The sequence below is a fragment of the Lampris incognitus genome, chromosome 4 (assembly GCF_029633865.1).
Source record: "Lampris incognitus isolate fLamInc1 chromosome 4, fLamInc1.hap2, whole genome shotgun sequence".
Classification (NCBI taxonomy): Eukaryota; Metazoa; Chordata; class Actinopteri; order Lampriformes; family Lampridae; genus Lampris; species Lampris incognitus.
In genome coordinates this window covers 41,901,972-41,914,982 of record NC_079214.1, presented here as the reverse complement: position 1 = coordinate 41,914,982, position 13,011 = coordinate 41,901,972, and the positions used below count along the sequence as shown (strand labels likewise).

At 42.7% G+C, this 13,011-nt stretch overlaps 1 protein-coding gene across 2 annotated transcripts in view; it reads left to right on the top strand.

The window, feature by feature from the left end:
• Window positions 1-13,011, top strand: part of apip (APAF1 interacting protein) — a 34,728-nt gene that overhangs the window by 16,405 nt on the left and 5,312 nt on the right. For both annotated transcript variants that reach the window (XM_056278628.1, XM_056278627.1), the window contains exons 4-6: window positions 4,438-4,486; window positions 4,642-4,759; window positions 6,281-6,416. In XM_056278628.1, coding sequence (XP_056134603.1) covers window positions 4,438-4,486; window positions 4,642-4,759; window positions 6,281-6,416 — 303 coding nt within the window. The remainder of the gene's footprint in view (window positions 1-4,437; window positions 4,487-4,641; window positions 4,760-6,280; window positions 6,417-13,011) is intronic.

The following is a 13,011-nucleotide window of genomic DNA, read 5'->3' as shown; positions in this document are numbered from 1 at the left end:
GGCAGGTATTGTAGAGACACTTTTTTATATATATATATATATATATATATATATATATATTTTTTTTTTTTTTTTTGCTTTTTTTTTTTTAAGAAACACTCAATGGTAGGGAAAGTTCTCAACAAATAAAGAACAACATAATCCAGTGTCCCAAGTAAATTCTTTGAGACAGTACAATAACTTACATATATATATGAATATAAAGCTAAGGTCAAAATTATTAGCCACCTTTATGAAATCAAACAAAACCCTTAACTTTTCCATGGAAATGACCATAACCAAAAGTGTTTATAGTTCAATTGCTTCCAAAAGAACAAAAACAAAATCTCCACTAAGCTTGATTAAGATAATTTACTGATGCGATGAATTGAAACAAGAAAAAACAAAAATGACAAGGCCAAAATTATTAGCCCTCTTAAAATTAATAGTCAATAGTGTAACCTTTCTGACCCACAACTGACAACAACCTCTTATGGTAGTTCCTAACTAGGTTGGCACATGTCTCTTGAGGGATCTTAGCCCATTCTTCCGTGGCAGATTGTTCCAGTTCATCCAAATGTGTGGTTTTCGAGCATGGACATTAACCTTGAGCTCCCGCCACAGATTCTCAATAGGATTGAGATCTGGGTCCTGAGAGGTCCACTCCAGGACCTTGATTTTGGTTTCCTTCAAAAAGTTTTGGACCAACTTGGATGTATGCTTCGGGTCATTGTCTTGCTGGAAGACCCAGCAGTGACCTAAAGCTAGACTGGCAGCAGATTTCTTTACATTATCCTTCAAAATGTCAACATAATCTTCTTTCTTCATGATCCAATGTACCCGAACAAGGTTCCCTGTGCCTGAAGCAGCAAAACAGCCCCACAGCATTATGCTCCCACCACCATGTTTAACTGTGGCAACTGTGTTTTTAGGGTTGAAGACCTCTCCCTTCCTTCGCCAAACAAAAGCAACATCCATGTGCCCAAACAGCTCAAGTTTAGTCTCATCAGACCAAAGGACAGACTTCCAAAACTCATGCCCATGTTTCAAATGTTCATGGGCAAAGTTCAGTCTGGCTTTGATGTGCCGCTGTGTGAGCAATGGAGTTTTTCTTGGACGATGACCTCAAAGCCCACCACGATGAAGAGCCCTCACAACAGTCTTGCTTGAAACATCAAGTCCAGAAGAGGCCAGTTCAGCAACAATCATCTTGGCAGAGATCCGGGGAATGTTGTTGACATCTCTTAACTATTTTCCTCAACAAAGTTTTTGAAATCTTGCACTTTTGACCACGCCCAGGTCTGTTCTAGACACTGTGAAACGCTTGGAAATGGCAGTATAGCCTTCCCCCTTAAGATGAGCATCCACTATCATTTTCTGAGTTCCAGACTGATTTCTTTACTTTATGGCATGATGAAATTACTTCTTACCAAGAATTTAAGAGTAGTCCCTCTCAATCAAGTGTTCAAGTGCTACTAGCCCTGTTCATTGGAGTCCCTTAAGTAAAGTTCAATGCTGATTGATTGCTCAGGTGTGCTTTGAAAGCAAAAAATCACATGGGGGTTAATAATTTTGACCACCTCAATTTTCACTACATTTGGTATAAAGCAAACCTGAAGATTTATTTTACATCCCAAAATGTACCATATAGGGGCCTTAACATTGATGAATGTTTTACTATGTAAAGTGTTATGAATGATGTAAACACTGGACAGAATTTTAGGGAAATGTTCCATAGTTCCTTGGGGGCTAATAATTTTGACCTTAACTGTATTTATATACACACTATGTGTACAAACGTATTGAGACACCTGGCCATTACACCTACAGGAGCTTTTATGACATCCCATTCTAAATCCATAGGCATTAATATGGAGTTGCACCCCCCCCCCCTTTTTTTTTTTGCAGCTAAATCAGCTTCCACTCTTCTGGGAAGGCTTTCCACAAGATTTTGGAGTGTGTCTGAGAATTTTTGCCCATTCATCCAGAAGAGCATTTGTGAAGTCAGGCACTGATGTTGAACGAGAAGACCTGACTCGAAATCTCCGTTCTAGTTTATCCCAAAGGTGTTGGATGGGGTTCAGGTCAGCGCTCTGTGCAGGCCAGTCAAGTTCTTCCACACCAAACTCACCCAACCATGTCTCAATGGACCTCACTTTGTGCACTGGGGCACAGTCATGTTGGAACAGAAAAGGGCCCTCCCCAAACTGTTCTCACAAAGTTGGAAGCATAGAATTGTCCAAAATGTCTTGGTATGCTGAAGCGTTAAGATTTCCCTTCACTGGAACAAAGAGGCCTAGCCCAACCCCTGAAAAACAACCCCATACCATTATCCCTCCTCCACCAAACTTTACAGTTGGCACAATGCAGTCAGCCAGGTAACGTTCTTCTGGTATTTGCCAAACCCAGACTCATCCATCAGACTGCCAGATAGAGAAGTGTGATTTATCACTCCACAGAACACATTTCCACTGCTCCAGAGTCCAGTGGCAGCGTGCTTTACACCACTCCATCCAACACTTTGCATTGTGCTTTGTGATGTAAGGCTTGCATGCAGCTGCTCGGCCATGGAAACTCATTCCAAGCTCCCGGTGCACAGTTTTTGTGCTGATGTTAATGCCAGAGGAAGTTTGGAACGCTGCAGTTGTTGAATCAACAGAGCGTTGGCGACTTTTACACAGTATGCACCTCAGCACTCGTTGACCCCGCTGTGTGACTGTATGTGGTCTGCCACTTAGTGGCTGAGCTGCTGTTGTTCATAAACACTTCCACTTTTCAATAATACCACTTACAGTTGACCGTGGAATATCTAGCAGGGAAGACATTTCATGAACTGACTTATTCCGAAGGTGGCATCCTATGACAGTACCATGCTTGAATTAACTGAGCTCTTCAGAACAACCCATTCTTTCACAAATGTTTGTAAATGCAGACTGCATGGCTAGCTGCTGGATTTTGTACACCTGTGGCAATGGGTCTAAATGAAACATCTGAATTCAATGATTAAGAGGTGTGTCCCAATACTTTTGTACATATAGTGTGTGTGTGTTTTTTGCTCTTTTTTCTCCCCAACTGTATCTGGCCAATTACCCCACTCTTCCAAGCTGTCCCAATCTCTGCTCCACACCGTCCGCCGAGCTGGGGAGGGCTGCAGACTACCACATGCCTGCTCCGATACATGTGGAGTTGCCAGCCACTTCTTCTCACCTGACATTGAGGAGTTTTGCCAGGGGGACGTAGCACATGGGAGGATCACGCTATTCCCCACCAGTTCCCCCTCCCCCCAAACAGATGCCCTGACCGACCAGAGGAGGCGCTAGTGCAGCAACCAGTACACACACCCACATCCGGCTTCCCACCTGTAGACACGGCCAATTGTGTCTGCAGGGATGCCGACCAAGCCGGAGGTAACACAGGGATTTGAACCCACGATCCTCATGCTGGCAGGCAACAGAATAGACCGCCACACCACCCGGATACATGGAGGCAAATAAAATTAAGATACGTTTGCGAAAGTTTGTCAATCTGTATTTTATGCCCTCAATTTGCTCGCCTGATTGGGAGTATGCTTCCATGTATCCTCTTTCCTTCCAGTGCCCGTTTATTATTGCATTTTTTTGTTTTTTATTTCAGGATATTAAGAGACCACTCAAATCAAGCATTACTCCACCTTACCTTTTTTTTTCTTTGTCTTCTCTACATTTTTGTTAGATGTGTGGTATTATGTTACAGTGTATAGAGCAAAAGTTTAAGTTGGTTGGATTGTGGGCACAAGCTCACACTGTACGGAGCAAGGGATGGATTTCATTTTTCTGTGGTAAGGTCACTTAAAGGGAAAATTCACCATTTTTGAATCTTACGTCTGTCTATCTGTGACAGGTATAGCACATGAAAAACACCTGCAATTTTTCCTGATGGATTCTGCATCTCTGGGAGCAGCAGTGAAATTTGAGGGCTTTTTTTTTCTGGCTGCCAAGTGACGTATCGTGACATGAGTTGACGGCCGGAAAAATTAAAAGCCTAGCAGGGTTTCTAATACTCTAATCTACTATAACAATGTTGTTAAAAAAAACACTTCCTCATTCTTTCGACTAAGCTGTGTTTCCGATGGAAATGTTGTCCCACAGCCCTCGTGCAGAGGATTTTATGGACGACGATACAGTGGCTTACATGCAATGCTTTTTTATTCATGTAGGTGCTGTAGGAAAAACTGAGCAGGACAACACCGATTTCTATGTCAATGCAGTACACAGTGAGGGTTTTATTGCTTCACTCAACAACATTATCATCAGCACTGATTGCACATACACAAAACAATCAGTGAAATGTCCCTTTAAGACTTGCAGCCTGAACAAGGCCTGAGACGAGGACTCTGAATTCAACATTTGAGACATTGTCCTCATGTCTATATAACTTTTGATCATACTAATATACACTTGCTCACTTTATGACCTACAGAGACCAGCTCTACATAGCACCTTCTGGGGTCCAGAAAGAGAGAATCCAGGTGAGGTTGAACATTTTTTATCCATAATATCCCATTTTGTTTTTCTCAGAAGGATTGAAGATAAGAATTTCTGAACAAGTGGAGTTAGGGTTAGATTTACATTGTGAGGGATTTGGCACCAGTTCCATCCTTGACTCTGCTTCTATGTCACACAGCCAGAGGACATGTTTGTCTGTGATTTGGAGGAGAGGGACATCAGCTGTCCACCTGCCTGGAAGAAGTTGAAGAAGAGCCAGTGTACCCCCCTCTTTATGAATGCCTACACTATGAGAGGTATTAAGAGTGATAGTAGAGAGAGAGTGTGTGTGTGTGTGTGGGTGGGTGGGTGCGCGCGCACGCACACACTCAGTTTTCACATTGTCTCTATATCCGTTGTACGGAAAGAGAACAGAATATGCTGATGTACTTTGTTTAGCAGTTCAACATTTCAACAAATTACCCTTTTACATTTTTTTCCAGTTATTTTTACCATGATCAGCAAAATCATTCTTCTGTACTTAAGTGTGACCAGAGCTGATATTTATTATATTGATTTAATATTGTTAATTTTAGCATTTGGATTGATGGTCTAAACCAAATAATTTTTGTACAAAAATGATTGTTATGAAATGTAGGGGCGAGAATATTTCAGAATCTCACGATTCGATACAATTTTAAATCTTGCCGTCACGATTCAATTCAAAATCAATTTTTGATTCAACAGGATTCCCGATTTAAAATCAATTCTAGATTTGGTACATGGGGGTGCTAATTTCAGGATCTACTCCAGTCCGCTGTCTGCTAAGAAAGGTGGTGTGGCAAATTATCGCATGAAAGCAGACTAAAGTGTGTGTAAGATTACGTAGTTTTTATATTTGAAAAAGGTTTTATCAATTGATTGCAATAATGTGAACACACAGAAGCAAACCTAACCTTTCTCAGTAAAAAAACGACGCTATGGTGTGTTGTACTTTGGCTCAATTGTCTGGATCATAACTCTAAAGCCTTCATTGTCGACTACGCTGTAGGGGTGCAGGTCTTTTGAAATGAAACAGGCGATGGATCTAGTTACTTGTTTGGCCCGTTCCAAATTGGCTGGGAGTTTGGTAAAGTGGTGCAGTGTGCGTTGGTTGTTTGTTAATGTTGCTGGACGTCGTTGTTCCACTTCTTTCAACTCTGGGTGATGATGTGTGATGTGAGACCTAACATTTGTAGTGTTTCCAAAATATTTTCGTTTTGCAAATCTTGCATATTGAATGAGTCATGTCAAGCTCCTTCTTCCCCGGGAGATTGTGAAATCCAAAATGCGCCCAAACGCTTGCCTTCAATGATGATGGGACTGGCTGAATTTTTTGCTGCTTTTTTTAGAAAGCTACCAAGAGCTAACGTTAGCAGCGACTGACTAGCCACTGTTGTGTTTTGCAGGAGCCGGGACAGGTGCGCGGCAAGTCAACATTGCCAGCAGCGAGAAGGCTACTTAAGACTGAAAAAAATGTTTTTAAAAATCTTATTTTGAAATTTGTGACTCTATTCAGAATCATAGAAGATAAGAATCGCAATTCTGACGTGAATCGTTTTTCCCCTACCCCTAATAAAATGCAGACAAACCTCTTGCAACGTCTACAAAATTGGAGTCTCCCATTCATTGTAAATAAACCAAGTCTCCATGGTGAAAACATGGTTGTTGTTGTTGTTTGTTTTTTTTTTGTGTGTGTAATTGCACACAACTCACAGGTGGCAAAGAATAGACCTAAAAAGAATAAATGCATACAGCACACACAAAGCTCAATCTAAATTTCCCATGCTACATTGCAGGGGCACAAGCTGTTATCCACACCCACTCCAAGGCTGCTGTCATGGCAACACTGCTGTATACTGGCCAGGAGTTCAGGATAACGCACCAAGAGATGATCAAGGGGATTTGTAAGGGTACCTCAGGCACCAACTATAGGTTTGTGATGTAGTATGGAAGTCTTTAGGCATCAGCTAGATTTAAAATAATAGTTTCGTAACAATGCTCTCTCTCTCTCTAGTAATGTGTGTGTGTGTGTGTGTGTGTGTGTATCTTTTTTGTTTTCCTTTTTCTGCTCACATACCTGTAAGCATAGTGTCTGTGTAGGGTCGAAAGAGTTGAATTATTTCCATTATAATTTGATTATACACAGCTTTCATTTATTTTCTTTTTTTCCCCCATGCTAGGCGGATAGCCTGGAGGGGATATTGCATTTGGCCGCATGTGTTTGTGTGTGTGTGTCTTTGTGTATCTGTCCGTGCCAATCTTGCAACTGCTGGACCTATCAGCCTAAAAACTTTTGTGCACAGTTATAACTGTAAGATGAAGAACCTCTCATGGTTGCAGTGATTCAGATCCTTCGAAAAAGGTTTTTCCTCGCTATTGCTGCTCCCTCTCTTCATTCCCTCTCTAGCTCACTCGACCAAAGCTGCTCTCTGTCGCTGCGCGATATGAGACAACCATGTGCATGCATAACTCACATCTACGGTTGACTTGGATCAGGCAGCGACATGATCAAAAGTTATTAAAATAATTTTAGTAAGCCAAAAAATGAGAAAGTTATAAAGGAAAAAAAATTCTCTGGGTTTTAGTCAAAACAGGTCAGTGCCATATTCTTGGCACTAACCGATCTGAGTCAACTGTAGATGTGAGTCGTGCATGTATGAGCATAAATGGTTTACCCAGCTTTATTATATTATGAAAATAAAAATAGGGTTAAGGTTACACCATAATGGTTGCATAGCAAACCTTTTCTTTTTGGAAAGTGTAAGTTCATATTAGACTTGGTTGTATCCATGCGAAGGTTGGCCTCAGGCTGTACATTCACAGACCAACAGGCAAAACGTTTTTATTAGGTAGATTTTTTTTTCAGCTTGAGAGCTGCATATTAAAAACTTTTTCCCCGTATTTCCCGTTCAATCGACTTGGACGCTGTGCAAATGTCTTATAATGGCAGGAAAACACTGGTTTTTCTGTTTGTGTGTCTGTCCGCTGCTAATCTCGCATATACCACTGGGCCCGTCAGCCTAATAATTTTTGTGCAGTGTTACGACTATGATCAAGGACGTCCCTAGGTTGCGGTGATTCAAAACACCTCTTTTATACCGCAATTGAGTGCTAAATCCACAGCTGGTTTTTCACCCAAGTCTGAGCACTGGAGAAGGAGATACACAGACAGTGCCTCTGTATTTTCCCTTCTCCCAGTAGGCGAAAAAAGGGGTGATTTGTCACCAAGTCCATGCACTGGAGATGAGGAGATATTCCTGGCAGAGATCTTCACTCTACTGAGTGCACTCCTCTAGTTTAGCATTAGCTTTGGTTACCACTGCATACAAATTAAAAGAAAAAAAATAATAGGTAATTTTCCTAATCAGGTATAAGCAAAGGGACTGATCTGACCAATTTGAAGTTCAAACTTAACCTTACTGTAAAAGCACTAAAGTTCTGCGTTCGTATAAAATCTACTACTACTTTCGGCTGCTCCCGTTGGGGGTCGCCACAGCGGATCATCCGTTTCCATTTCTTCCTGTCTTCTGCGTCTTCCTCTGTCACACCAGCCACCTGCATGTCTTCCCTCACCACATCCATAAACCTCCTCTTTGGCCTTCCTCTTCTCCTCTTCCCTGGCAGTTCCATATTCAGCATCCTTCTCCCAATATACTCAGCATCTCTCCACACATGTCCAAGCCATCTCAATCTTGCCTCTCTTGCTTTGTCTCCAAACCGTCTAACCTGAGCGGTCCCTCTAATATAATCGTTCCTAATCCTGTCCTTCTTCGTTACTCCCAGTGAAAATCTTAGCATCTTCAACTCTGCCACCTCCAGCTCCGCCTCCTGTCTTTTCGTCCGTGCCACTGTCTCCAAACCATATAACATAGCTGGTCTCACAACCATCTTGTAAACTTTCCCTTTAACTCTTGCTGATACCCTTCTGTCGCAAATCACTGCTGACACACTTCTCCACCCACTCCAACCTGCCTGCACTCTCTTTTTCACCTCTCTACTGCACTCCCCGTTACTTTGGACAGTTGACCCCAAGTATTTAAACTCAAATGCCTTTGTCACCTCCACTCCTTGCATCCTGACCATTCCACTGTCCTCTCTCTCATTCACGCATAGGTATTCCGTCTTGCTCCTACTGACTTTCATTCCTCTTCTCTCCAGTGCATACCTCCACCTCTCCAGGCTCTCCTCAACCTGCACCCTACTCTCGCTACAGATCACAATGTCATCCGCGAACATCATCATCCATGGAGACTCCTGCCTGATCTTGTCCGTCAACCAGTCCATCACCATTGCAAACAAGAAAGGGCTAAGAGCCGATCCTTGATGTAATCCCACCTCCACCTTGAACCCATCTGTCATTCCAACCGGACACCTCACCATCGTCACAATTCCCTCATACGTATCCTGCACCACTCCTACATACTTCTCTGCAATTCCTGACTTCCTCATACAATACCACACCTCTTCTCTCGGCACTCTGTCATAAGCTTTCTCTAAATCTACAAAGACACAATGCAACTCTTTCTGGCCTTCTCTATACTTCTCAATCAACATTCTCCAAGCAAACATCGCATCTGTGGTGCTCTTTCGTGGCATGAAACCATACTGCTGCTCGCTGATCGTCACCTCTCCTCTTAACCTAGCTTCTATTACTCTTTCCCAAATCTTCATGCTGTGGCTGATCAACTTTATACCTCTGTAGTTGTTACAGTTCTGCACATCGCCCTTGTTCTTGAAAATCGGTACCAGTATGCTTCTTCTCCACTCCTCAGGCATCCTCTCACTTTCCAGGATTGTGTTAAACAATCTAGTTAAAAACTCCACTGCCATCTCTCCTAAACATCTCCATGCCTCCACAGGTATGTCATCAGGACCAACTGTCTTTCCACTCTTCATCCTCTTCATAGCTGCCCTCACTTCCTCCTTGCTAATCCGCTGAACTTCCTGATTCACTATCCCTACATCATCCAACCTTCTCTCTCTCTCATTTTCTTCATTCATCAGCCCCTCAAAGTATTCCTTCCACCTTCTTAGCACACTCTCCTCGCTTGTCAGCACATTTCCATCTCTATCCTTGATCGCCCTAACTTGCTGCACATCCTTTGCAGCTTGGTCCCTCTGTCTAGCCAATCGGTACAAGTCCTTTTCTCCTTCCTTAGTGTCTAATCTGTCATACAACTCACCATACACCTTTTCCTTTGCCTTTGCCACCTCTCTCATTGCTTTACGCTGCATCTCCTTGTACTCCTGTCTACTTTCTTCATCTCTCTGACTATCCCACTTCTTCTTTGCCAACCTTTTCCTCTGTATACTTTGCTGTACTTCCTCATTCCACCACCAAGTCTCCTTGTCTTCCTTCCTCTGTCCTGATGACACACCAAGTACCTTCCTAGCTGTCTCCCTCACTATTTCTGCAGTGGTTTTCCAGCCATCTGGCAACTCTTCACTACCACCCAGTGCCTGTCTTAACTCCTTCCTGAACTCCACACAACAGTCTTCCTTCTTCAACTTCCACCATTTGATCTTCGGCTGTGTCTTCACTCGCTTCCTCTTCTTGGTCTCCAAAGTCATCCTACAGACCACCATCCGATGCTGCCTAGCTACGTTCTCCCCTGTCACCACCTTGCAGTCTCCAATCCCTTTTAGATGGCGCCTTCTACATAAGATATAGTCCACCTGTGTGCACTTTCCTCCACTCTTGTACGTCACCCTGTGTTCCTCCCTCTTCTTGAAATATGTATTCACCACAGCCATTTCCATCCTTTTCGCAAAATCGACCACCATCTGTCCTTCCAAATTTCTCTTCTTGACTCCATACCTTCCCATCACCTCCTCATCACCTCTGTTCCCTTCACCAACATGTCCATTGAAGTCCGCTCCAATCACCACTCTCTCCTCCTTGGGTACCCTCTCCACCATGTCGTCCAACTCACTCCAGAATTCTTCTTTTTCATCCATCTCACACCCAACTTGCGGGGCATATGTGCTGATAACATTCAGCAATAAACCTTCAATTTCCAGCTTCATACTCATCACTCTGTCTGACACTCTCTTCACCTCCAGCACGCTCTTGAAATACTCTTCCTTCAGAATTACCCCTACCCCATTACTCCTCTCATTCACACCATGGTAGAAGAGTTTGAACCCACCTCCGATACTCCTGGCCTTACTCCCCTTCCACCTGGTCTTGCACACACAGTATGCCTACCTTTCTTCTTTCCATCATGTCAGCCAGCTCTCTCCCTTTACCAGTCATAGTGCTAACATTCAAAGTTCCAACTCTCACCTCCACATGCCTACCCTTCCTCCTCTAGCTGCCTCTGGACATGCTTTCCCCCTCTCCTTCTCCTTCGCCCAACAGTAGCATAGTTTCCACCGACACCCTGCTGGTTAACAGTACCGGTGGCGGTCGTTGGTAACCCGGGCCTCGACCGATCCGGTATGTAAGTCTTATTTATGATCCGCATATTTGATTTGGCAAAGATTTTACGCCGGATGCCCTTCCTGACGCAACCCTCCCCATTTGTACGGGCTTGGGACCGGCACTAAGGATGCACTGGCTTGTGCATCCTCAGTGGCTGGGTTTGCGTTCATATAAAATACAAACCCCAATTCCAATGAAGTTGGGACGTTGTGTAAAACATAAATAAAAACAGAATACAATGATTTGCAAATCCTTTTCAACCTATATTCAATTGAGTACACTACAAAGACAAGATATTTAATGTTCAAACTGATAAACTTTGTTTTTTTGCAAATATTCACTCATTTTGAATTTGATGCCTGCGACACGTTCCAAAAAAGCTGGGACAGGGGCATGTTTACCACTGTTGCATCACCTTTCCTTTTAACAACACTCAATAAGCATTTGGGAACTGAGGACACTAATTGTTGAAGCTTTGTAGGTGGAATTCTTTCCCATTCTTGCTTGATGTATGACTTCAGTTGCTCAACAGTCCGGGGTCTCCGTTGTCGTATTTTGTGCTTCATAATGCGCCACACATTTTCAATGGGAGACTGCAGGCCAATCTAGTACCTGCACTCTTTTACTACGAAGCCACGCTGTTCGTAACATGTGCAGAATATGATTTGGCATTGTCTTGCTGAAATGAGCAGGACGTCCCTGAGAAAGACATCGCTTAGATGGCAGCATATGTTGCTCCAAAACCTGTATGTACCTTTCAGCATTAATGGTGCCTTCACAGATGTGTACGTTACCCATGCCATGGGCACCAACAGACCCCCATACCATCACAGATGCTGGCTTTTGAACTTTGCGCTGATAACAATCTGGATGGTCCTTTTCCTCTTTAGCCCGGAGGACACAACGTCCATGATTTCCATAAACAATTTGAAATGTGGACTCATCAGATCACAGCACACTTTTCCACTTTGCGTCAGTCCATCTCAGATGAGCTCGGGCCCAGAGAAGCTGGTGGCGTTTCTGGGTGTTGTTGATATATGGCTTTCGCTTTGCATGGTAGAGTTTTAACTTGCACTTGTAGATGTAGCGATGAACTGTGTTAACTGACAATGGTTTTCTGAAGTGTTCCTGAGCCCACGTGGTAATATCCTTTACAGAATGATGTCAGTTTTTAATGCAGTGCCGCCTGAGGGGTCGAAGGTCATGGGCATTCAATGTTGGTTTTCGGCCTTGCCGCTTACGTGCAGAGATTTCTCCGGATTCTCAGAATCTTTTGATGATATTATGGACTATAGATGATGAAATCCCTAAATTCCTTGCAATTGTACGTTGAGAAACGTTGTTCTTAAACTGTTGGACTATTTGCTCACGCAGTTGTTCACAAAGTGGTGAACCTCTCCCCATCCTTGCTTGTGAATGACTGAGCCTTTCGGGGATGCTCTTTTTATACCCAATCATGACACTCACCTGTTTCCAGTTAACTTGTTCACCTGTGGAATGTTCCAAACAGGTGTTTTTTGAGCATTTCTCACCTTTCCCAGTCTTTTGTTGCCCCTGTCCCAGCTTATTTGGAACGTGTTGTAGGCATCAAATTCAAAATGAGTGAATATTTGCAAAAAACAATAACGTTTATCAGTTTGAACATTAAATATCTTGTCTTTGTAGTGTATTCAAATGAATATAGGTCGAAAAGGATTTGCAAATCATTGTATTCTGTTTTTATTCATGTTTTACACAACATCCCAACTTCATTGGAATTGGGGTTTGTATAATTTCCAGACCCTGGAAAAGTTAAAGAAAATTATATTTTTGTAAAAGTTTTGGGAAAGACAAGAAACTTTTGACTAAAGTGGCATCAACTCAAAAGATTGATTGGCTGATTTTATATACATTAAAAAAAAAGGGAACAGCAATTGAAACCATTGAGGCAAGGTTTTAAAAATGCCTTTATGTGTGCATTAGTTTGTCTCAGTATGCTAAAACATCTCAGCTGGCTAGCTCTAAAAAGTAACTAAAAAATAGTTGCCTTTGGTCATGGAAATTAAGCTAAAAGTTGTGGAGAAGTCATGGAAAACTATTAGTGAAAAAGTGTTTGTACTTTGA